General features: G+C 40.8%; 1 protein-coding gene across 2 annotated transcripts in view; it reads right to left on the bottom strand.

Moving 5' to 3' along the window:
- Positions 1–22,177: 22,177 nt before the first annotated feature.
- nlgn1 (neuroligin 1) overlaps positions 22,178–26,361 on the bottom strand; it is a 528,571-nt gene continuing 524,387 nt past the window's right edge. For both annotated transcript variants that reach the window (XM_049588039.1, XM_049588040.1), the window contains 2 exons: positions 26,259–26,336; positions 22,178–25,236 (listed from right to left, as the gene is read on the bottom strand). In XM_049588039.1, the coding sequence (XP_049443996.1) occupies positions 24,640–25,236; positions 26,259–26,336 (675 nt within the window). In that variant the 3' untranslated portion in view covers positions 22,178–24,639. The remainder of the gene's footprint in view (positions 25,237–26,258; positions 26,337–26,361) is intronic.

The raw sequence follows: 26,361 nt of genomic DNA, 5'->3' as shown, positions 1-26,361 counted from the left end.
CTTCTACCGATTTGCAGTCAAGGTTTGCAGGATGACATGGCTGACGGCCCTCTGTCCAGACAATCCGGAACAGACTGCACGCAGCCCATCTCCGGTCTCATAGGGCTGCCAGGAGACCTGCCATGACTGCCCTTCACCGTCAGGCCTGTTTGTGCTAGTGTCGGCAAGGCGTACACTGGAACCTGAAAGTGTGGAAGAACTTTATGTTAAGCGCTAAGAGTCCAGATTCTGCCTGTGGCAGTTGGATTGTAGGGTCAAATTGTGGAGAAGACGCAGAGAACGCTTTGCTGATTGCCGCACCAATAGAGTAACATCTTTTGGTGGAGGCAGTGTGATGGTGTGGGACAGCATCTCCCTCACTTGAAAAACAAGGCTTGTCATCATTAGAGACAATCTCAATGCAAAGAGATATCGAGATGAAATTCTGCAACCAGTGGCAATCCCATATCTCCACAGTCTGGGCCCAAACTCTGTCCTCCAAGATAACAACACTCACCCCCACAGAGTGGGGTTTATCAGACACTACCTAAAGAATTTGGGAGTGGAGAGGATAGGAAGGCTTGCCAGCAGTCCTGACCTCAACCCCATTGAGCACATGTGGGATCAGCTTGGGCGTACTGTTTGTGCCAGAGTGACCAACACAACCACATTGACTGGCCTGAGACAAATGCTGGTTGAAGAATAGGATGCCATCCCACAGCAGTGTGTGACCAGGCTGGTGACCAAAATGAGGCGGAGTTGCCTGGCTGTTGTGGCTGTGTATGGTTCTTCCACACCCTACTGAGGTTCTGCTGTTAAATGAATAAATTATTAAATTGCCAATATGTCTTGTTTCTTCAGACTCCAATCATCCAGTCCACCGAACAACACCAAACAAGAGTCAACAGCAAAAAAAAAAAGCTGTTTGGCATTGGCAGAAAAGATTTAACAAATTTTTCATGGGCGCAACCCACATATTCAGCTCTGCTGCTCATCCCACAAATGCATGTTCGTTACACATGTGGCACCATTTAAAAGAGAAATAAACAGGCTTTCCAACAGTTTAAGATGTATTGCTAGGAAGCATTGTTACAACAAAGAAATAATCTACCAAACACAAATTTCCTTAGTTTTTGTGGTGTATAGTCTTACAGTCCATCTTAAATCGCATTTAGTCATCCCTTTATTTAATAAAAAAAAAAAATCCTGTCAACATGTTTTGTTTTGTTACCTTGATAGGTATTTCTTGTCTGTCATGTCTAGCCTGCAATGTGCACATGCAATTATAGTTATTTGGAGCTGACAGTGTTCGTAGTCACTGACCAGAGAGCAGGGGGCTAACAGTAGCCCAACTGCTTCATTTTGCATGTCCCAGGGCCCCAAGTTGTGTTAATGTAATCATGTTCGACAATCAGGGAATAGAATGCCTACAACTTAAAGATTAAGAAAATAGACTGGAAAATAAAGATGTACAATTATATCCATGCAGTACACAGTAGGGATTAGAGCTTAGATCGGGCCCAAAAAATCCAGCCCGACCCGGCCCGAGCCCATGCACGTTATGTCCGGGACCGCCTGGCCCGTCCAGTTAATTGTAATTATGGGCCCGAGCCCGATTTAAACCCGACATTTTTCAATAAGTTGGCTGTTATAATTAAGAGTATGAAACCACAAGTCTTGTTATTTGAATGACAGAAACAGAGAATGGCGCAACACGGAAGCATGATTATGTAATAAAACAGGTGTTTATTTTAGGATCCAGGTGGTGAAGGGCTGTGCGCGCACAATGTCGCAACATTGTAACTGAGGGCCGAATTCACAGAAGGATTGCGTGGCTTTTGCGGCCGCTAAACCGGTAAAAATGGAGCAAACAGATACCGTCTAATTCACAAAGCATGCGCAGAGGGTGAAATGCTCCACTAACTGCGCTGCCAAGCAGATTGTGTCTCGGTGCTCCGGTGTTATTTGCACGTATTTAAATGAGGTAATATGCATATATTTGGAGCAAAAATTGCCCCTTTCTATGCAAATGAGCCTCATTGATAAACAACGTCTAATTCACTAACACCAGCGCTAATAGCCACACGCAGTTTGAGTGAAGTAAATAACGTCTTTAGAAAACTGGTGCAAACTGGGCTCTCCTCTGTGGAAGCCTCTCGCCCAGACTTTCCAGTGATCGTCTGTTAAATCAGTCTGTAAATAATTTTGATATTATTGTTATAATCATTATTACTTTAATGGCATCCGAAGATACTGATGCGTTGAACAGGTGACAGTATGCAGTCGTTCTCAAAACGCACTTCTGTCATGCACTTCAAAAGCAATAATTTCAATTTCAATAATTTATTTTACGAAACGGGGGAAACAAACGTGAACAAAAACGGTTCCATAATTCATATTAAATTCAAAAGATAATGAAAAAACAGCTACAAGTGAGAGGGAATAGTGATAAAGTGGTCAAACTTGGTCAAATCCACAGCCTCAACCCAGCCGACACTGTTAGACTGACTCACCAGCAGACATCACTACATGAGGGTATACAGTATTCAGTACTTTGCCAAACACTTACCATGCCATACCATGTGGCTAATTGCAATCAGGGGCAAATCAGGGGCAAACTGCACTCAGCTGCCAAACTTTGTGGGCGTGTTTGTGCTGGTATATCAGCGGTATATAGTGCAATATCCATTGTGAATAGGACGTTAAGACGGAGCAAACTGCGGGTGCAAGTGAAGTGCAATTCAAGGTGCTATCAGCGGCCGCAGTTCATTCTTTGTGAATTCGGCCCTAAGTTTGTTGTAACTTGAGGCTATGTGTCATACAAAGTGTGGTTTAATTTTATTTTTCATAATACAGTAGCGTCCGCCAGGACGTGTGGAAAGGATGACGCAGTTATTCGGCAATTAAACCACCGTTTATTACTGAACAGTAGCCTACAGGTTACTGTTGGCCGTAACCACGCCACAACAACTAACAAACAACAACTTAGCTGTAACTCCATCTGTGCACTCCTGCTCTCTCCTCCAGCTCGCTCATACACACACCACCCCGCACCTCATTCAATCCCAAACATGCCATTAACTCACAGAACATTGACATTATAACAGAATATTTACTGCAGGGTCGCTACAATACATAGCCTACTGTATAACATTATCAAATCATAGCTTTAAAAAACAAACAAACAAACAAAAAACGTCATATCTGACCGGTCCGGCCTGGGCCCGTCAGAGGGAGGGGGGCTCCCGCCCGACATATTAGCATATCATCGGTATTGGCCGATATTGGCTTTAGATTAAAAAATATCGGAATCAACCAACATGCTGATATGTTTTTTTTTTTGTTTTGTTTTGTTTTGTTTTTTTAAATTGACAAAGTCAGCATGTGCAAAACAGATAAATGACACAGCACAAGTAACAAAACAGCACATCTGAAAGATATACAAGTATTATACACATTTGTATGAAAAATATAAATTACAAAAATGAAAAGAGATGGATATACAGACAATAAAATAAATACATGTAACCCTTTCACAGTTGACTTGTATTGCATTAATTACAACCACAGCAACAACACAGAAAAGATAATGCTAGCATGCTTGTAAATGACAATGAAATGGTTTGGGTTTAGGTGGGCAGGATTAAAGGAAAAGGGTGGAGATTCTCTTGAATCTTCACCAGCATAAAAGAGAGAACGCAGAGAGCGAAACTTCAGTCGTGCTCCAGAGCCTGACTCAATGAGTTGTATGTGTTGTTGCTTGTGAACACATTAAACTCGATTGCACCTGATTCTACTTGACTCCAGTGTTTCTCTAAGTGTTTGCCAACTGAACCTAAGATACTAAATCAACATCAGAGGACGATCTGCAGGAGAAGTAGGAGATGAGGTCAGGAGCCATCTGGCCCACTTCCAGGCACCGATTTTTGCTTCTACAGCCCTCAAAAACACGCGGAACTTAGTGCCCTCTTCAGTGGCGAGAACGTGCTGTATGTGCCCTTTTTTTTCTTTTCGCCCCTGCCCTTCAAAAAGTCTGTGCACGCCACTGAGCTCAGAGGAAAGAATCTGTGCATTCTGAGTTCAGTAACTCATGACACTGCACCGTCCTGACCACAGTAAATCCAGATGCCCCTTCCTGATGAGGTCCTTCACAAAAATTAAAACTGTTTTAAATCCAAAGGTTGGCGCAAAAAATAAAATAAAATAAATGTCCGAGGATGAGTCCAGCAGTGATGTGTTCTTCCGATGTAAGGCTATCCTCTCTTGATCTGCCAACTGACGTAAACTCAACTGCTAAGCTAGCTAACAGCTAGCAAGCTGAAGTCCACACTAGTTAAAAGCTGCTAAAGTGGCTTGCTTTAGCAGCTAAAGTGGCTCCCTAAAAACCATCCACACAATTTTTCTGACACAGCACTTTGTCAAAAATATTTTTTTATAGTCATTCACAAACACTGAACAAAAGCACCAGACTCTGTATGCTCCCGAGCTTACAATCAGTTCATGTCGGCATATTTAGTAAATTTTCCTACTAACTGCTCTACTCCATGCTGTCGTCTCTCCAGGGTTGCCAGGTCTGACCCTTTTCTTCTTCTTTGTCCCTGTGATAGGCTGACAGCTTAACAAGCAAATTAACACCCATTTAACTTGAACTCTAGTACTGTAAGTAAACACTGTTTTACCCTTAGAAAACAAAACACTGTAACTTCTGTTTTTTGGGCTTCACAAATTTTAAAGGAAACATGTAAATGTGTATATATAAGACAATGAATTAAATGGGGGTATAGGCATACAGATAAAGAGGTATAGTCAGTCAGAGAATTTGGGGAAGAAAGTTGCATAATTTTCCATAATATATGGATATATTGGTATCTGTGTCAGTTATTGGCCGAATGAGTTGTTATATATGAGTATATCGGATACTGGCAAAGAATCCAATATCGTGGATCCCTACTATTGAGCTAGCTTTACTCACATGTTTCTGAAACCCAACATACTGAAATAATGATCATACTCTGGAGGCCATTCTTCATATTTCCTCATGAAATGGAACAAAGGTGTGCAAAACTGCCACCTTTCTGTATTATTTAAGGTGCTGAAGGATCCTGGCTGTCTATACATGCCACGCAGCTTCTGATAGTCTAGTGTTGTTGGTGCCCGCCTTGCAGGGCTGTCAGATTTGTTAAATTAGCTTTACTATGGACAGTTCCAACTTTCTTCACTTCCAGAGAGACAACGGGAACAGGCCGTCTGCCAGATCTCATTAAGCTCAAAGATATTCAGACGGACAGGCTGGGAGAAGCATCAGATCCTCTCAGATTTAATTTGTTTGGTTCAATCACAGCAGGCTGATCGCTTGTAGACATAAGATGAAACACGAGAGAAATGCTCCATTCACTTGTGTTGACAGTAACTCATTTCAAACTCAGACAATACGGGTCTGTGTTTGTGCACCATTATGATCAAATGAAATAAAATGGGATAATATCTCTCAGTAAGCCTGCATTTACATATGTTAACTACAACAAAAGTACCATCGGAGAGCTTGTTTTAAGTCTTAAAGCTGCATTTACATCTGTTAAGAGCTGAAAAGATATCAGTCACAGTTGGTCTTCTACCTGCAGTTGTGTAAACCCAAAATAGGATCAATGATGTTGGCTGAGTTGGGACTCATTTTTCTGATTTAAAGTAAATGCGCTGAACAGATGTTATTTGTAATCCAAAAGTGTTTGATCATTAAACTTGTAAACAGAGCTCTGATCAAGTCAGATGTGTGTTTTTCTGCACAAGAAGCTCTTTGAGAAGAAGCCCGGCCTTGAACAAGAGAGAGACAGTGCGCTGATTATAATTGCCTTACCTGAGGGTAGCATCCAGTGGACCGACTCAAACGATGCAGAAACTCAGCAAATCCCAATTAAATTGAACACAGACCATGAACAAAGCTTTTGCTGTGTCTGTTGTCAGGAACAGAACAAAAGAGTGATTAAAACTGCTTGTTAAGGGGGAAAGTGTGACTCATCTGCCTCAAAGCAGAGCAAATTTTGGATATCTAATAAGTGGTGAGGGAATTTCAGTTAATAATTGCATTGTTTTAATCTTTCCGTCTGAAATGTAACCCCAAAAATTAATTTGATGTAATGAAGTTCAGTACAAAGTTGAGTGCCTTTTTGAATGGCAGCAGGATTGGATATTGGTTACCAATTCTGAGATACATAAATACGTTACCAGAACCAAACAGCCACATGATCCTGCTGTATAGCACACCTCTTTGCTGAACAAAATGCCTGCAATGGCAGCCTGTGCATTAGGCATGAGGTTAAAACCTTTTCTTCTTGCTAAGCCCAGGAGGGCCTGAAGACTGCTTTCTTCTCTGTTACCTGTTAATTGTCATCATAAACTGTCCTCTGTGTCTCTGGAGAAGACCTCTGTCAAGGCTTAGAAAATAACCAGAGAGTTTATCTTGAAGACATGTGATACAAACTAATGGCACAATCTATAGTGCATTTAGGAGGTGTCCAATAGGGATGGGTAGCGAAACCCGATATTAAACGAGCCTCAGGGCTAAATTATCAAAGACCTTAGTATTGATGAACTCCAACGTCATTGGTTCTTTTATCAGTACTTTTGCATTTTGGTTTAATTTTTTATCATCTTGCAACCTGTCACCTGCACTCTGTGCCAGGGCTGACTTTCTCCACAAACACACACCCACAGAGTAAGATGGTAAATGGTAGAGAGGCATAGTGAGGATAACTTGAAAATTACTCAAGTTGACAATAACTACACTCGTTACTATAAGTGGAATTAAACCTTCACGAGTTAAAAGCCAATACTTTATCAATACACATTTAAACATGTAGGGGCGTCGGTAGTGTAGTGGATAGTGCTGGCGTCCCATGTACAGAGGCAATGCCTTGCTGCAGCAGTCGCAGGTTCAACTCCAGCTTGCAACCCTTTGCTGCATGTCAACCCCCACTCTCTCTCTCTCTCACCCCATTTCAATCTGTTCTGTCCATTAAAGGCAAAAGCCCAAAAAAATAAACATTTAGACAGCGATATTTCATTCTGCTCTGTTTGCAGAGCATCCACTGTCACTAACATTATGTCTTACCCAAGGACAGCACGGTAGTTCAGCTAATAGCTAATTTTTACAAATACTGTAAAACTTCAGTCAATAGCCCAGGCTATTATTTGCATAAATCCCTGTAAGCAACGAGCCCATATTAAGGAGTGGCATCTTAATGGGACAGTCCTTTAATTCCTTTCAAACAAAGCTGTACATACAATCAAATTGTTATATTTAAACCAGTATAAATATTACTTGTATGAAAATGAGGCTTCTGATAAAATATCAGTTACGAAACATTCATTTTATAGCACATCAGAAAGAGAAAGAGTTACAGCACTTGAGGATTACTTGAGGTACCCGGCATACCAACACAACACCACTTTGAAACAATACTCACAACTTGGATTCATTCATTTCAACTGTTTTGATTCTTTTGATCCAAGGACCCTTGCAGACTAAAGAATGGACACATAATTCAAGGTTTTATACATGCTTATACATCATACTTGAACTGCTTTGCAACCAGACCAGAGGCTCTAGTTTGACAGACCGGGTGAGGCAGAGGTGCAGCGCACCTATGCTTCACCAACTGAGTGTGGCCAGGCGGATTTTGCAAGTTTGGCCGGGTTCGCCACCGTGCGCTACCCTGCGCTACGCCGGAAAACTAGAGCCCCAGGTGTCAAAATGTGTAGCCACGCCAGGCAAGTAAAAAGGACTGGGTGTTTAATTAGGACTAGGCTTTTAATTGAAGTTTTACGGTAAGATAAAACGACAGCTGTCTGTGTGCTGTTTTAGTGTTTAGCTTAGTTTGCCACTTATCTTAAAATTGGGCAAATACTTTTAAATTGAGCTGCTAGCTGACACAAACATCCCCTCCTCTCTCTACCAGCACTAATGTTACCTTCCCACAGTGAATCACATCAGCAGAGAGGGAGAGTGACTGATAAAAACTAAACTTCACTCAGCATTGTAATCATATAGAAATGAAAAAGAACTGATAAGGAGTATCGATACTGAACCAATAGGGAGTATTGACAAGAGTAGTGGTATTGATAAAATCTTAACAATACCCATCCCTAGTATCCAACCAGTTTTGCTAGTTAAACAATGCATAATCTGGCACAAAGAAAGGTACAAGGAGCAAATGGTTTGGTTTTTAGTCTATCCCTTTGGAATGATGCAGCTGCAGCTCTAAACCTCTATCACATCATCGTACATTATGTGAACCTTAACTCTGCAAAGGTTGATTCTGATAAAGTGAAGCAGAACAGTATTAGAGAGGTTTTAGTACAGAAAATTCAGGCGAGCTCCATTGCACCATGTTTGCATGTGATTTTTGTCATGTACAATCCTATGTTTAGGATATACATATACAACTGTCCGTATCGTTTTTTTTCACTCTATTTCCCACTCCAAACTGACCAATACACACCTACTACATTTGAAACTGAGTTTCTAGTGAATCACACCTCGTTTGATTCGTTAGAGCCAATACAATGATGCTATACCCACCAAAACAAGATTGACAGCACTGTAAGCCAATCAGAGTCAGCAGAATGCGTTGTGGGGCGATGTCAGCTGCTGTGAGTGGTCATTGTTATGCTTATCCCTGGAACCTCTGGCCGTCAAGTTTTTCGCCTGGATTCATTTGAATGACGGACAACATGTTGGTCAACAGGAATGAAGCGTGATTTAACAGCAGAATGAGCTTTTCACGGCAAAAACAACAACGTAAGAGAAATATTACAACTATATATCGGCAAAACGATTTCTGTTGTTGTTGTTCTTTGGCCTCTATCTCTCTGATGCTTTGGCGTAGAATGCTTTGGCGCATATGTGTGGTAACAGCAGGGTCTCTGCTTTCATTTGAGATGAACAGCATGTGTTTTGGATAATGTATGGTCGAGTTAGAGCCCGAAATATACCGAGTGGGGCGGGATATCGGTGCTGTATGGAGTTGGATTTGTTTTTGTTTATTTAGTTGTTGTTTGAGCTGTGTTTGGGGCATGTAAAAAGGGTTTTTACAGCCTTGTAGCCCAAGTTCTGCTGTTTAATTTGATGTGCAACATCACTACATTCTTTGTGATCAGTGCATTGTTTCACACTGTATTTGCAAAGTCGCTCTCAAAGTCCAATTGGGGGACTTTCGGTTTTAAGGCTAAAGCGTTTCGGCACGAGGACAGCGTTAAATACAAGTCTTAATGACCACCAAGACACATTGTGATCAGATCACACAAACCACTTGCTGAGGTGGTCTGGGACACATTTCACCACATTTCTTTTGTAGTATATACACTAACGCTTCCTGATGTGAGGTGGTTGTTTTGGTGACAGTGCGCTAAAAGCCTTACATCTTACACATTTTATATCAAGTTGGACAGAGTGTTGTGTGACCATCCATTGTTTTGCCCTATGGAAGGAGACATGTAGAATTCTGCTGACAGTGATATCTCCTGCTGTAATGACACAACCACTAATATGACTAGCAATCATGCTACAGAGCAGCTGGCAAAAGCATGGATGTAATAACTGTGCAAAGGGCAGTAATAAAATCTGAACATAACTGGTCAGCTGGAGACTCATGGGTGAACAGTGATGTGTTTCAGCTGTCAACTTGTGTTCAGATCAGCTAAACGCATGTCTAGCCACCTAAAAAAGGGTCTACCAAAAAAAAATCAATATCAATTTGAGTGTACCCTATATTTAGTTATGCTACGATAACTATTACACATTCAAATGTATGTAATTTTTTGTCAGGCCGCAAGCATCACGTAAATTTACATTACCAAAGGTTTATGACAAAATCACGTGATGACACTAACTCTTGAGAGGAGAGGTAGGGATGCTGTGCTGCTGCCAGAAAAGCTGCTGAATGACTTTCCTCTGAGCGGTAAGGCGCTTAAAGAGTCCAAGAAGTCCGGGGCTGTTCATAATACATTCAGGATGCCCAGTCCTAACAATGCCACAGTTTATTCCACACTACTAAAGCTGCTCCTCTTTTTGGAACCACAAAGTCAGAATAATTTCACATTCAGTTAAACAACTGAAAATAACAACAGAAATAAACAAGTTTGCCAGTTTTATGGCTCTCCACAACTGTTATCAGTTACCAGTTTTCTACCCGGAAGTGATTGTTGTTGTTAGAGTGGCGTCATGGTAATTTGGTCCATAGACAGCAAACAGAAATCAGTCACCCAACAAACCACCAACTCCATCCAATGAACTGTCATGAGTCCATCTTCTAAATATTAAGGTACAGATGTATTATATGACAATAATACTCTCTAAAATCCTGTAATTAGAAGTTTCCCTTTCACACATCATCCTCAGCTTCCCAAAACTCAATGGAGCTCCGCGCTATAGGTGCACCAACGTTACGTAACTGTTCTATTTGTGAAACACTGCTAAAGTACACAGCAATTACCCAACTGTTGTACTGTTCGCGACAATGGCCCTGGGACAGCGGCAACACAGCTAGATCAAACAGTTGTGCTAAATTAAAGAGCGGGTTATCAGACCAGGCAGGAGTGTTTGATGTGCAGAGATGAGATGCATTATTATGGTAAATAAGCCTCCCTTATCAAGCTATTCCTACAGGGCCCTCTGGCTGAGCAGCCCACAGTAGTGTATGCCCTTGGTCAGACAAATACATGCATGTACACACACACACACACACACACACACACACACACACAGCTGCAGCAGCGGCAGCAGAGAGCATAAACACATCTCTGTTGATCCTTTACACTCCAAACAGCCGCCTGCTCTCCAAATGTCAGTTAGTCTCTGGCATAATTTGTTTCTAATCATTGGCAAAGAGCGGTAAAATGTCACCGTTTTCCGAGGAGGATGAATTCCGATTGATTTCCAATTAGCATTAAAAGAAAATGCAAGTCTGCTTCTTTTTTTTTCCTTTGGTCTGTGCGTGAGGGTGCTTGTATTGGTGTGGAAGTTAAGATCAGAGGAAACATAATAAAGCATTGCAACACCATAGGCACAAAAACAGACCCCGAAGTCTGGAGGCGGAGCACCACAAAGCACACTGCTCTGAATTTTTGCAGCTCTTATCATGCATTCATGAAGCTGAAAAACATAACTAAAGCCCTCACATGCTGCATGAAAACAATAACACAATAAGCACTGCTGGATGATTCAAAATCCTAATTGGTGCTACATGAAGCAACACATGCAAAAAAAAATTGGAGAGCATCTACATAAAAGAAACACAATGGAGTTTTTGAGGCCTCAAAATATATATCCAAGATCCTTGTGATGGTACATCAACTCACAATAGGTTGGATGACACCTCCGTCATTGCTTGAGAGTGTCTGTTTCGCTTGCACTGGCACTATACAGTTTCGGGGTTCGGGTAGGAACCCGGACACAAAAAGGACTACATAATTTGGCTGCTATACGGCATACGTCATATCCACCTCCTCTCTTTAGAGTAGCGTAGCCGAACAGAGGTGAATGAAGTTAGACATGGTTGTCATGGCTGAAGCGACAAAAAAAAGGAAGAAGGTGAAGGTGTTGTCCAAAGAGACAAAGAAAAGAAAACGGGAGAGCGATAAAACAAGAGCTTGAACAAGGATTAATATTGGCCCGGCTTTCACACGCTGGAGCTGGAGCTCCTGAAAGAGGAGGAGGGATGTCCGACCGATAGTGACCTAGCACTGTTACTGCTGTTACCCTCTACTTAGGAGACTCACTGTCTGCAGGTCGGCTGCCTCAGGTACATTTTAAGATAAAGTGTTAGCCTACGTACAGACAGCTTTCATTTAGTTTGTCTTTAACAGTTTGCTGTTAGCACCACGAGCGCGATGAACTTGTGTCAACCGCGATCGTAAATCATAATAGCGGTGAATGAGACACTGCGGACAGATCAGATTGAAATATGGCTTTCTACATGCTGATCACATGTATTGATAAAGTATTGGCTTGGCTGGCAGAGGTTTTATCACACTTACTCACAGTAACCAGCATAGTTGTCGTCAACTAGAGTAATCTTGAAGTTATATTGCCTTCTTCTGCACAGCGGCCTCTCTGCTGTTGTCTGAATTCACTCTGTTGAGTTTCTGTGTGTGTGTGTGTGTGTGTGTGTGTGTGTGTGTGTGTGTGTCTGTGCGCGTGGGCTGTGAGGAGGTCAGCCCTGACATGCAGAGAGCAACTCATTTCTGAGTTTCGAAAATGAATAAATAAATAAAGCAATCGGTCTAATCATGTATGTACAAAATGTTACAAGGAGCGCTCTGGAAAAACACACTGGGCATGGCACTTTTTCTCTAGGCGGCCGCATGCAGCCATATGTGCTCTCTCTTCATTGGGAACAATTGAAAAAAGTGAAGAAAAAAATGTTATGTGGACACAGGCCCTTAACTTGAAGCTTACTAATTTATGCCCCTATTTTAGATCTCATCCCTTATATAATAGGGGTGGGAATCACCAGAGGCTCCACGATACAATATTATCACGATATGTCTCAATACAATATTATTGTGATTTATGTTGTGATATGGTGAGTATTGTGATAAAATATATTGCAATATTTTGCAATTTATTACCTTTTTTTTCACCTGTAAATTATGTTCCCAAAGGAAAACTTTGTCAACATCAGTTTTATCTAATAAGATAAAGTTTTCAGTCTTCACTTCATCTCACTTAAGCCATTTTTTTTGCGGCAGCAAAATGTATCTGGTGGACTGAAAAAGCACTTGATTATATTATTTTAGTGGGCTACCTAAAATTTAATTTGTATTTATTAATAATTTGCATAATAAAAAAACTGATACTTGTCACTCTGTGACAATATGATATTGCCACACAAAAATATCACAATACCATGCTGTATCGATTTTTTTCCCCAAACTCCTATTATATAGTGAGAATTTACACTGAAGCTACTACAAGAAAGAAAGAGGGAGTTTTCTAGTGGTTGGTTGGGGTTGCTAGGAACACTTAAAAATGTCATTCCATTGAAGGAACTGATTTGAGAATTGTCATTTCTTCTTTATTTCAATTAACGGCAACTTATTAAACTGTGTTGATTACATCCACATCATCCTTGCTTTTAATCCTGCCTACAATGCTCTGACTGGTTAGTAGTTTCACAGCAGGGAAACAGTTCTGTAAAAATACACATCACATCAGAGATGAAGGCAGTGAGAGGTCTGGGATTGGGCTAATCTAAGGTTAGTGAGTTATATAACGTAAATGCCCTCGTTTTGTCTGCCACTGTGATACATTATATTGTGGTCTCTGCCAAAACTGCATTCGTCATTTATGGCCAGTACAAAGCATGGCTGCAAAGCTCCGAACTGAATCCAGGAATATAGACACATTTCTCTAATTTTAGTTGCTCTCCATTGGATTACTTTTAGAGGTTGTTTTAAGCTTTATGCATAGACTCATACTAAAGTAATTCTTCTCAAGCACCACTGATGACCCACTGGAGGTGTGTGGCAGGGTCAAGTCGCAACACCATATTGCCTCATATCACAAGGGTACAACACATGCGCAGGGAAATCTGGTCTGCACTTTCCAAAAGGCTCAACAACTGGCGCACTATCATAGAACCAAGAACAGCTTTTCGCATAAAAACGTTCTACTGTCTATCAGCAGCCATCCATTTAAGCATATCCAAAAAGTTCTGTCAGGCTGAACGCATGCAACAGGGCTAAAAATAGTGCACCCAAAAGAGCAGCTGAGTGGATACCATCCCTTTATTTCCAGTGCTGTCTGCTATAACCCTCCAACATCGTAGCTCCGGTTACACTGCAGATGTGTCATACCCCATCATGCCCATGGGGTCAAAGAGTGTGTCCCAGCCTGTCAAAAAGCCTATAAGATTTGGTGAAATGCAGAAAAAGAGCACTGTGGGAAACAAATATTTATGATACTTTCATGTTTTGTCCAGCAAGATAATCTTCAGCAAATGAACACCACTTTCGTGATTTTTGAAGACTAAATGCAAATTGCTAGAGATAAAAGCTTCAAAATAAACAAGTGGGGTATCTACTGATGTATTTTATATTGTAGAACAAAACGTCAAAGTCTCTTAAGCTTGTGCTAACCACAGACCTCTTTGCAGGCATTTAAACCGAAACCCTTTCAAAAATCCAACTGACTTGGAGACAAGGGAAACAGGAGTGCTGAAATGCTAACTCATTTCCAGGTTTATATGACTCAGTCCTGGGTAACTCTATAGGGAATGCTGCAGCATCTTCAGCCCCCACATTCCCATGCCCATCTATATATAAACCTTTATTTAATCAGTGAGTCCTACTGAGATTGAGATCTCGTTTTCAGATGTGAGTATACTAATGAAGACATAAAACAGTTACACCTCCAAAATACCAGCTGGCAGTGGGGTTTCTGTGAAGTGCTGTAAAGTTAAGTTGTTTCAAAACACCTTAAACATGGCTTTATATTTACGATTTCAATTACATATATATAAATCGGCTGGATTATAACTCACAGGATTCACAGACAAAGCACTTGTCATTTGCTGGACAAATTTTCCCCACAAATACAACATGCTAATGTTTTTAACACAAGCCTATGGGATATTACATTTTATAAATTAGCCTAGTGGCTAGCGGAGATTTTCCCTACTCATATGAAGTAAGGGACAACAGTAACATAAAGGTTATGTTACAAAATTCAGCTCCACTACAGCTCACAAGGTTCACCAACAAAACAACTGTCTTAAACCAAACACGTTTTCCAAACAAATACAACATGCTAATGATAATGTTATTAGCACAAGACTATAGCATTTTACATGGTATAAATTAGCCTAGCAAGTAGCAGAGATTCCATCTACTCATATGAAGCCAGGATAAATCACACACAAGACTTAATATGCTATTTTGTGGGGACTTTATATTCTTCACAATTTATCATTTCTTCACTGTGAAATGAAAGTAAATAAAAGCTTTGTTTCCACTGAGAGAAATGATTTTTAGCTTACAAAAATAGACAGGTGGTCTGTGTCACCATGACTTAAAGGCCTGGTTACATTTCTGGGTAGGTGTATATCAGGCTATGGCGTTGATTCGACACAGAAGTATCTTCCATGCTGAATGGAAGACAGCTGGCATAAAAGTGGAAGTTGCACTTCATAGTAATCTAGCATTCACAGGTGTACAGTGGTGCCAGGTGCTCTGAATGTTTAGGAAATCTATAAGAAACAATGTAAAGCTAACGATGCAGAAATTCACATTACATGATTCAAGGAACCTATGGACTTCCTGGATGCCCAACACACTGTTGGATGGAGTATACATTATGCACCATACTCCACATTTCAGTCCACCTAGAAAAAAAGAGAACAGCAGTGACATTGAAAATCTATGGATGAAGATTCAAAAATATGAAACCATTTAATCTCTTTCTCATTAGTGTGTTCTTTCCATTGCAATGTGACTGTGTGACAGATGTTTACCTACCTGCTTGTTTTCCCTGCTAGAATAATGTAGGTAGGAATTTTTTAAGCCCAAGTGTCATCAGGTGTCAGGTTTTGTCTTAATATGCATGCTGCTGACGACAAAGCTTGTTCTGCTTTCAGTCGTAGAAAACAAATTTAATCTAGCCACAAATAAATTGCCAAAGTAATTACTTGTGAGTGAGAGTTGATGTATGCTACACCAATTAAATTAGTCAACTTAGCAAGAACAGCCACAGAAAATAATGAATGAAGACTCAAGAGAAGGAAAAAAACATATCAGCATATTAAAATCATTTATTGTGCTCCAGAAGAGTAATTACTATTTAACCAGAAAGAAAGACAAGTGACAAATAATCTACATTACAAATGCCAGACCAGCTCACATAGTGCCCCCTGTTTCACATGGCATTCAAAGAACAAATCCACCTTTAGTTTTCAGACTGCTAGCAAAAACCTCTCAGGATGAATCTGAGGTTTGGTTGTTGTCGTTTCTGCTGTGATTTGAGGTTAGAAAATGGCACGTTGCGTTACATTCATTCGCAGCGCTTGTTCCTCCCCTCCCTGTCTGTCCTGTACACTACAGCACAGGCTGACCTGTCGACCACAGTCAGGGCAGATTTACTCTGGAACAAAAGTGAAGCGTCCCCCTAGAACAGGGTTTCTTAAGTGTCTTCAGTCCCAAACTGTGTGGATTCATACCCACCCTGCTAGACTGGCTCATTAAAACATACTGGTGTTGGGATTCAACAGAAATGACTGAAGAAATGCTACCTGGATTGGTTCGGCGTTCCCCTCTTTGAACGATGAACACAGTTTCAAAGGAAGGTGACACTGGATGGGAGTCCTCCTGAACTCTGGGGCAGACTTTTATCTCACATCTGTCTTTTGGATGTGCACACTGTTGTTGTTTCAAAATTAGTGCTTTGGCAAGCACACAGCCAATAAATCCAAACTGAAGTCAGGACAAGCCATATTTCACATGAACAATAAAAAACAGAATATTCAAAATCTAAACACAGACACAGCAATTTGGCACACTGCAGAAATAAACACTGATGTAAAAAAATGTGTATAAGCCTGTTATTGACCATGGAGTATAGTTTCAACTTAAAAAGACCCAAAATCAGTGTAGGAATTTCCATGTGAATGCGCTCAATAAAGGCTGACACATATTTGAAAAGCAGAGAAAGCTGAGAAAATATAATAATTTTCATTGTTTAACAAACATGAATGCAGCCGTGACTGAATCTCAATTTGACAAGAGTGTTTCAAAACAGATCTGTGTTAATGTTTTCATGGTCTAGTGAACTTAAACAAAAGGTATACCCTTCTCCTCAGAAAAAAACTCATAATGTCCCTTGTTAAAATTGCCACAGCATATAAACAGTATAAAAGCTGCAATTAAAGTTTAGCTTCTTTTCATATTTTATTTGCTCGTTTAACTATCCAGTCATGTTTTACTGTTATTAGTTCTGAGTTTAAAGGCCTAATGTTTCCTCTACCAAAGTGTATGTGGGTGTGTTGCCCTGCCTTTAAAAAGAGCTTTTAAAAGAAATTTCAGCAAGCTGGGTTTCAGTGGGGAGTTTTAGTACCCAATAACGGTGTAAAGACTAATCCAAGTCGTCCATTTTGACAAGAATGAAATCTAGGGCAAACAATGAATACCTGGTAAACGCTTGCTTATGGCATCCTAAAACCACTTGCCATCTTTCCAAGTTCAGTCTTTAATGTGTATGTTCAATATTTACCCTCAGATTTTTTTTGTTTTCCAAATATATATATATATAAATATATATTATATATATAATATATGAATAATATAATATATATAGTCGTAATAGCAATTTAGCTCCAGATGATATGCATGTACATATTAAAGACCTTAGATCATGGTGGACCAAAAAAAAACAAAGCAAAAGAAGATGCCTATTATGATGTGTTGTATTCTGTCCCATCAGGAAGAATTTGGAGTAAAAAATTAAAGGTTATAAATAAACGTTTCTATCTATAATATATGAGCAGAAATCTATGTTACACATGTGTTAACTGCAACTTCCTTGAATAACAATAATGCGATCTCTTGAAATCAATGACATGTTTGTTAATGTGAATGACAATATTGCTTGTCTGCTCTTATTTATCAACCTGGGTTGAATTATCTGATAAGGAAGATTTCTTTCTTCTTTTGTTTCTTTGTATAAACTGTTGTTAGCCCTAGTCTGTAAAGTCCTAGCCCTTACTCAAAAGCAACATCCATGTAGAAAGGTACCCTGTGGAGTTTCTGACCACCAGTGATGCTGTTGAGCCATGTTTGGATAGGAGTCCCTGTGTCAATGGTATATTGTGCCGTGCATACACTTCAAGAGCATGAGGGTGAAAATTGCAGGGGCCAGCAATGCATACTGACATTCAGGGAAGATAATGTGCAATAAGAACTAGCAATGTTCCTACTATAGAGAAGAGGATAAAGAAGTGAGGAAAGCTGAAGAAAAAAAGTTTCCAAACACTCATGAAAAAACTCTTTGCAAATGTTTTATGAGGTAGGAAATGCATCGGTCATGTTTGTCACGCCATAGCAAAGTAACTAGGTATTTAACCAAATAATGAAAACTTCACAGGGCACCTTGAATATCCAACTGATTTCCTATCACATTCTTAATCCCAACTCATCAAATAGGGCAGCTTGGTCAGTAGCCCCATGCTTCAAAGTAAGACGCTCTGTACGGTTGACAGCATGTCAGCTTCCACTGATTACATGCATGTGTCTTTTTTACAGAAACAAAGGTTTTGTTGCAAAAACAACGTTAGGTTCAGGCAACAAAACCACTTGGTTAGGTTTAGAATAAAGATCATGATTTGGGTTAAAATGACTATGTTTGTTACATCATTTAAGTCAGTTAAATATGTCACATGACATTTGTGACGTATGCGATGTTAACTCAATGCGGCAGATGGGTTTACATCAGAGTTAGTTGACAGCCAATTGCGTCTCTTACAGAAGCTAAAGGGTACCCTGTGTGCTGGAATTAGGCACAATAGCCACTGACCAAGTTGCTGTATTTGATATCCTGAGAATGAGACCAAGCTGGATATCCACATGTCAGTATATGTTAGCAACAGCAGACAGTTACAGCTAATTAGACACTAAGCTGGCTGACAACATGTAGCCTATAATTTTTTAACACAAAACTCGTTAGTGTTAACGGTGAAAGAAATAATTGCCCCAAGGCCAAAATCAGGTCATTAACTAACTGGATGTGTTTGCTTGTGTTCTTCTGTCTAAGATGTTCGTGAAGTTTGATAAAATAAAATAAGCTTGTTATGAAAAGCAGGTGTCCTCCAATATGGTTGCCAAATGCACATGAAAAGTTTGAATAGCTATGTCAGGCGCCGTGTTTGCCCATGCTCACATTGGGGGCTGTTAAGTGGTTCAAATGTACATACCTAGTGCTTTATGTTGTAGCTATGTGAGCTTGTTAAGTTTAGTCTGTTATGCAATGGCCAGGAATTGCTTCTGACTCATTAAAAATGGTGGGTTTTCTCTCTGTGGTCAGTGAGTGGTTCCTCCAAGTCTTACTTTTTTCCTGTACTCTGTATTTGAAATTTTTCTCACATCTCCTCAGTCAAAGGGGATGCAGCAGCTAGCTAGCACTTCACTCAGTCATGCTAAGGTCTACTGTAGCTGACTCTCAATTTGTACAGCCAGTTCAAGATTTAATCAATCTTCCAACTCTTTTTTTCTGACCTGCTTATGTAAGTTTTAAGAAATATAAGTTATGCTGTCATTAGCTCCCTCAATCTGTACAGCTTGCACTTCTCTTCAGGGGTGTGAAGGTCATCCAATGCTTTTACTTTCAAAAGTTGCAGTTTTTCCTCACTAATGATACGGTTTCAATTTGCTTCACTAACCATGCTTCTCCTGTCAGTTGTAGGCATTATAAAGCTATTTAATACATTTCCTCACTTATGTAACCCGTGATTCATGAGTCATTGCAGCACCTCCTCTCCAACAACTTTTTTAGTCACTACATCTAGTTTTACACCCTCAAGCAATCCAGCAGGACTGCTTGTTCCGTATGAGAAAACGAGGACTGTTGTATTTGCATGTAGTCACCACACAAGTTAAATCTTGTTAGCAGTTGCCACCATACATTAAGTCCCTAACTGCTTCTAGCGATTTCCATTTTTAATCTCAAATATGTCAGGTGCTGACCAGCACTTCTCTTGCTTCCCTCACGCTACAGTTGGCTTGCATTCATCACCTATCATCAGTCAGACAATTGAACGCATGGCAAGTTATTAATTAGCATTCATCCTCAGTTGTCAGCTACTTAGCATGGCCCTGCAATTGCTCGACTATTTACCCATCAGTGCAATTACATGTTTAATTCAATGGGTGGACCTTGCTTTGCCTCATGTCATTTCTCTGGAGAGCAGTGCTTGAATTGGGTGAGTGCTCACTAATGCACTATCCCAATCCCTTTGATATTTTCATGGATGGAGGTACTTAACTGTTTACCAGCAGCACGTTACTAATTAAGTAATGTAGAGATAACTGTATTTTCGACTATAATGCAATTAATGACTTTATACCTAAATGTGTAGTCTGACAAGACCTGATGAATTGTATTTAATTCATTTTTCTAAAAGTATCGCCATTGTGCAATCCTAGGATTCAACATTGAAAAGGTTTATTGTTGCCTTGTAGTGCAACATGACAAAAATGCAGTTATGCAGTGGCACAAAATGGTTTTTAGTTAAATGGTTTTAACATAAATGGCACTCCAAAATTCAATGGTAGGTCTGCAAAACATCAGTCCCATGCTTGGATCAGACTACACAATGATTTTGGCTTTTGAGATTGCCACAGATCAGGTGATCCTAAAGTTTTTAGTGGAGATACGGTAAGCTAAACCTTGGATGCCAACAACCTGCTCTGATTCCCACTTTGTCACACCCCTTGGCATCTCATAGTGATGCACAGCGCACTCTCTAGCATCTATAGTGATGTACAGCTAAAACAGATTGTAACACAACATTAATGTTGTGGTTAAGTTTAGGCAAAAAACTACTTGGTTAGGTATGTGACATAAACACTTGGCAACTGTAGGTAAATTATGTAACATTACAGTAAAACAACATTAACTTTTGCTTTTACATAGAATGTAGGTAGGCTACTTAAATACTGTCATGTTATGTTAAAACAACACTGACTTTTGGTTTCACACAGGACACAAACTGCAGTCTCCTGAGTGAAAGTCTGATTTTGTTTGATCCATCCACCTCCTTCTTACATCCCTTTGCTGACTTTCTCGCTCTTTATAATATGTCAGTTGCTCTCAGTGTATTGCCATGGATGGGTTTAGATCAGAGTGAATTATAAAACCCAGTGCATCTCATAAATATACTAAAGGGTGCCTTTGGCATCGATATCTCACGCTAAGGGGTCTGGCAAAGCTTCGGTATTCGATGACCTGGAGATGAGTACGAACTGACTCATCTATCTTGCAGTATTCATTATTTACATAACAAACATAGGCCATCAACAGATGTTTATATATTTACACACAGATTTATGAATGGAAGTGAATCTGGAACCAATTTATTGTTACTTAGAGCTTTTTCTCCTCCCCAACTGGTAAAAAAGATGGTGAGCATTTGGGTTCACAGAATATGTGCAAAGGGTGATGCATGACCCGAGGGTGAAAGTCTAGTGGTGCACAGGTACACTGAAATGAAATAAAATATCATTCCTCTTTTGCTTTGCATGTTTACATCAGTGCATAAGTGGTGCTCTGTGCTTCTATGGATTAACATTATGAAATAAGTCTAGGTCTAGGAATGGTCATAATTGTGTAGTCTGATTCCAGCATAGCTGACAGTTAGACAGTGTTGTATATTTCAAAATGACTATGGAAGTGGTGAGAACCTCTTGGCAATTATATTGTCTTGCATGGAAGATTTTTTTTTTTTTTTGCTGTTATCAAAATGCTCTAAACACTGACTATCAGCATTTCATTTTCTTCCAAGGTTCACCAACACATCTTGTGAAATGTATTTCAGCCATTGGCTTGGATTACAAAAACAAGGTCAGGTTACTTTTTATATGGGTCTAATAAATCTTGAGTCCAAGTGCAAGCAATCAGGGTGTTAGTCTATATACAATACCTTTAGTAGATACCAAAACCCTTGGAAAGCCCAAGCCTAATCACTTAGTGCGTGGTTGTGTGTTAGGGTTTTTGCACACACGTTTTCATTTGCATATGTTTGTGTGTGTGTGTGTGTGTGTGTGTGTGTGTGTGTGGGCAATCAGAAACAGACAGGCTGAGTGTTAGAGCTGGAAAGCTAGTGGCCTGTCGATACAATGCCAATAGACCTGAAGGGCAGATCGTCCCCAGATTCGGAAATTCACGCTTTTTTTTTTATTTTTGTTTTGTTGGCTTGTTTTTACAGAGAAGGGTATTTAAAAAAAGTCCCCAGCCCATGAGGATGATGTGTGATAATAGCCTTGGAATCTTCCTTTTGTTTAAATCCCAGATCAGGCCTTGGCGGTTCATTTCATCCAGAGAAACAATCTGGAGCAAACAGATGTAATTAGTTTATTCAATTTAAATCTTATCCCAAAAAGCAACACTCCCTATGACAGACTAGATTTTACCCCCCCTCCCCCCCCCGTCCCCGTCCCAATCCATCTTGTCTGCTGCAGTGTTATATGGGGTAACAGTAGTCTGCACTCATTATTTTGAATGACTGCACAGTGCCTGTGAGCGAGCCAAAAGGGGCAGGATGTATTCTCACAACAGAGGCCTCCACACATCTACACTTTAGTGAAAGGAAAACAGGGAGACAAGCGTTTCAGCTTTCCAAGTAGCATCTCTGCGCCAGCATTCAGACTTCTATATCTGAGCACAATAGACTCGCCATCTAGGGTATTCCTCTCTCTCTGTTTTGTAGATCACCACTTTACCCCCGCAATGACTCTTAAGCGACTAGATCCAACTGCAGTCTGCTTTGCTGCATGACACATTCCTACTACGGTGGCAAACATCGTTAGCTGCCGAGGCTTCACTGACCTAAAGATGTTAGCGATGGCAGAGATTCTTGCAGGAGACGGTAAACTGAAGACGGTGTGAGTGCGAGGGGGAAACCGTTTTGCTAAACAGCCCAACCTGTCAGCTCAGTAGAAAAGATGAGACAGTAGAGAATCCTAAGTAGAAAAAGAGTGGGGCCAAAAGAAGAAAAGTAGTAGCTCTTCAAAGTGAGGTAAAGAGGGTTGACTGTGGCTCTCAGCGGCTATGGGAGGCCTTTCTTCTTTCTTCCTCCCATAACACAATGTGCCTCCAAAAATGATCAACCTTGGCTAATGATGAAAACTAGATGCAAAGTACATCATGGGAATTGGCCTACCCTGACCTTAGCTCTTCCTCATGTCCACCTGCTGTGCATTTCCAGAGAGTTCTACCCAGTGTGATCTGTCTGTGCTTGGCCTTTGACTTGTACAAGTCATGTACAGGCATTCATGTTTAAACAGCTCTACAGAACCTGGCTGGATAAAGGAAAAGGAAAGCTACATAGCCCAGAGATTCACTCTTTCACCATATTTTCCCCTACTTTCACCCTCTTTTTTCTAGACCAATGGGCATCCACTGCATCACTCAATCAACACGCCCTCCAGTTAAAGAAAAAGAAAGTGGGCAATGGAATAAACAGTGCAGGTAATTACTTCTATACGGTAAAGTGGTCCAATAGGTAGAATAGCAAAGAACATTGATCTCAACTGAAGGTACAATGAGTTTGATTGATACAGTGTAATGTGATTTAACCACTATCAAAAAGTAGTACCAACACACAGAGTACAAAACTAGTCCTTATATGCCCAGCTCCACTCAAGCTATATTATGTTATGCAAGAAAGTTTTACCATATCCCCAGCCCCTCCCATTTCTGTCCCCAACTCCAACCCACAACATCCACAGCCTGGAACTGCATTTCCCATGGTCCTGTGAGGGTGTGTGTTTTCCTGTAATCCAATCAGGAAATCCGTTGGAAATTGCTCCAATGCAAGGGAGAGGGTGAAAATTATTCTTAATAATGACATAATCAGCAGAGCAGCCATCAAGCAGATAAATTGTCATGCGCATCGTGCTAAAATATCCAATTATCCTTTGTCCCCCAGCTCTCTGTGTTGAAGTTGGAACTGCCAGAAAGCCAGTAGGTGGATCCTCGATTCCCACTGGTTCAGTCCTGCTGGCAGGTTTGCAGTATAGATGCCCCCCCCCGCAAACAGAAGAGGGCTGAAACAGCCTGGTGCTTAGTGTACAGATCTAGATATGTAAATAGGTTCTATACAATAAAATTGTTCCCGATCCTCAAAAATAAATGAATGAAAAGTATCTGTGACATTTTTTTTCCGCAAAATGGTTCCATTGTGCATCTTTTTTTCCTTGGAGTTTCCAGTCCTTCCTTTGTTCTATTCAACAATTGTTTTTGCTTTATCTTACATAGCCTCCATTTATGAAGTTAACACATGCCTAAATTGGTTTGCGCCGCGTCTACTCTGTGCCCCACAAACAGAGTAATCTGCAGTGTGATGCCAAAGGAAAACAATATGTTTTCTTTCTTTTACAAAGTGCTCCCCTCTTCTTACCTCCGAGGTGTGTCTGATGCTCTGTTCTGCTTCCAGATAATACTGTCAAGCAGTCATTTGTCAAAAGATCCCGAAGGCCATATCTGTCGCTAGAAAGAAAAAGTAGTTTACTGTACCTTGTTTTGCTGCAATATCAGAACAAAAATAATAATAAAAAACATCATCCTCTTTGTTTTAGCTTGTGAGGTTGTTTTTCTTCAACTCCTTATTTGTACTTTTTTCTGCTTGTCTTTTATTTTTCTACAAAAACATAATTATTCTTTTTTTTTTTTTCCTCTGGTCCAAACCCCCAGAAATCCCTTGACTATATTCCCTCAGGTATTAACAGGGTGTTGTACAATCCCAGTGTAATTCCATGGGTGTCTGACAACTCCAGGCTGGCGTTACAGCTCCTGACATATCTGTGTTTGTCAGCATGTCGGCCTTAAGTCTCTGCTGCAGCAGTGGTGCTAGCTTTTGCCTCAGCCATCAGAGTCCTGCCTGCGTGGGTGCATCCACATGGCTATACCCGGGTGGTGGAGTGTGAGTGTGGGTGTGGGTGGGGCAGGGTGTTATTCTGCCCACTGCTGGGGAAGGTGTTGAAAGAGTGGAGCGAGGTGAGCCCCCCCATGGTGCTGGGGATCATGGTTATGGTGTTTGGCGTCATGAGTGGGATGTCGTCCGGTGAGCGCCTCATGGCCAGAGTGTAGTCCGGCGGGCAGGCAGTCCTCAGCACTACGTCGTGCGGGTGCAGGGAGTCGCTCACCCCCCTGCAGTCCAGGTCTGAGTGCTGCTTCATCTGCAGGGACATGATCTCCTCCTCTTGAGTGTGAGCGAGATCATTGGCAGCGCTCCGCTGAGGGCTGCAGCGCCTGTGGACATCATGCCGGCGCTTATCCTTCTTGTAGTAAAGGGCGGCAAAGGCCAGAATATTGAGGAAAAGCAGGGAAGCTCCTACAGCAATGGTCACCGACAGCTCAGTGGAGTAGTCACGCTGGTCCACCAGATGTGGCTGGTTGTGGCTGTCCTGGGTCTCAGTGGGGAACGGAGTCGGATTTGGGCGCTTGGTCACCAGAACCTTGGTTTTTGGAGTACGGTTGGTAGCCTCTGGTGGAGGGATCTGAAGACAGAAAGAACAATGGTCAGTATGTAATTAATTTGAAGACTTTATCTGAGAGGTTTGGTTTTTTTTAGAGTTTTGTTGTTGGTCATATTGCACCTTAGGATTTTGTCCTTTATGTGTGTGCATTAAGTACGGAGCTGTAGCCAGAAGGTGGCTATCTTAGCTTAGCTTTAACATTACAGCAAGAGGAGGCACCTAGCCTGGCCATTTCCACACTTGGAAGTAGCTTCCTGGGCAGGAGGTGTGGTACATCCTTGACAGGTTGTACCCCACACAGGCTTGGAGAGAACATGCAAAAACCTCACACAGGTGGCCGGCAGGTTTGCACCACAATGTACTCCCAAATTTCAAAGGATGATCCTAACAAATCTCTGGTTCTCTTTCTAGTTCAGAGTCGAATTCAGTAGCAGCAGTACAAATATCTACTCATATACTCACAGTGTCTAAAACTGAACTAATGTGAATCTGGCTGCTGGTGGAAAAAATATTAATGCTGATTCTTTGTATTAGTAAGTCACTGTAGTGTCTTTTTAAATGACTCTTTACTAGTTCTAAAACCCTGGTTATAATTTAATTACTTGCCAATATAGAGACGCTCATGAAAGTGGTTTAAAAGTAATACTGTCGAGCCTGCTGTCTATTGTCTCACACACTTTTATATTGCGAATAGGAAATGTTCATTTATTCTGTTTTCACTTAGGAGAAATAATTCTATGGTCCAGACATAGAAGGCCAAGATATGGGTTGAGACTTTTTCTCTTGGAATGCATCTGTTCTTAGAGCACTTAATATATGTACCATGTCTATCATATCATGTCTAACCACAGAAGCAGGAGCTCACAAGGGGCACTTGAGGGCAGGATTGGACAAGAGTTGGGTCAACAAACAATCCGAATATTGCATCCTAAAATTCCTCTCTTAAGTTGCTTGGGTCTACTCCAAAACCTTTGCTGTAAAGGGAACGACTCAGGTAGTTAATTTTTAGAAGCAGGGTGAGATATAGACAATTTAGTGCCAACCTTGGTGGTGGTGGGGATGAGCTGGGTGACCTCATTGAGGCTGTGCAGATGGGGAACCAGCTCCAACCACAAGTTGACCTGAGAAGAAGACAGAAAATATGAT

Source organism: Epinephelus fuscoguttatus, linkage group LG10 (genome assembly GCF_011397635.1).
Source record: "Epinephelus fuscoguttatus linkage group LG10, E.fuscoguttatus.final_Chr_v1".
Lineage (NCBI taxonomy): Eukaryota > Metazoa > Chordata > Actinopteri > Perciformes > Serranidae > Epinephelus > Epinephelus fuscoguttatus.
Note: the sequence above shows the minus strand (reverse complement) of the source record. Positions and strands in the feature narration are given on the sequence as shown.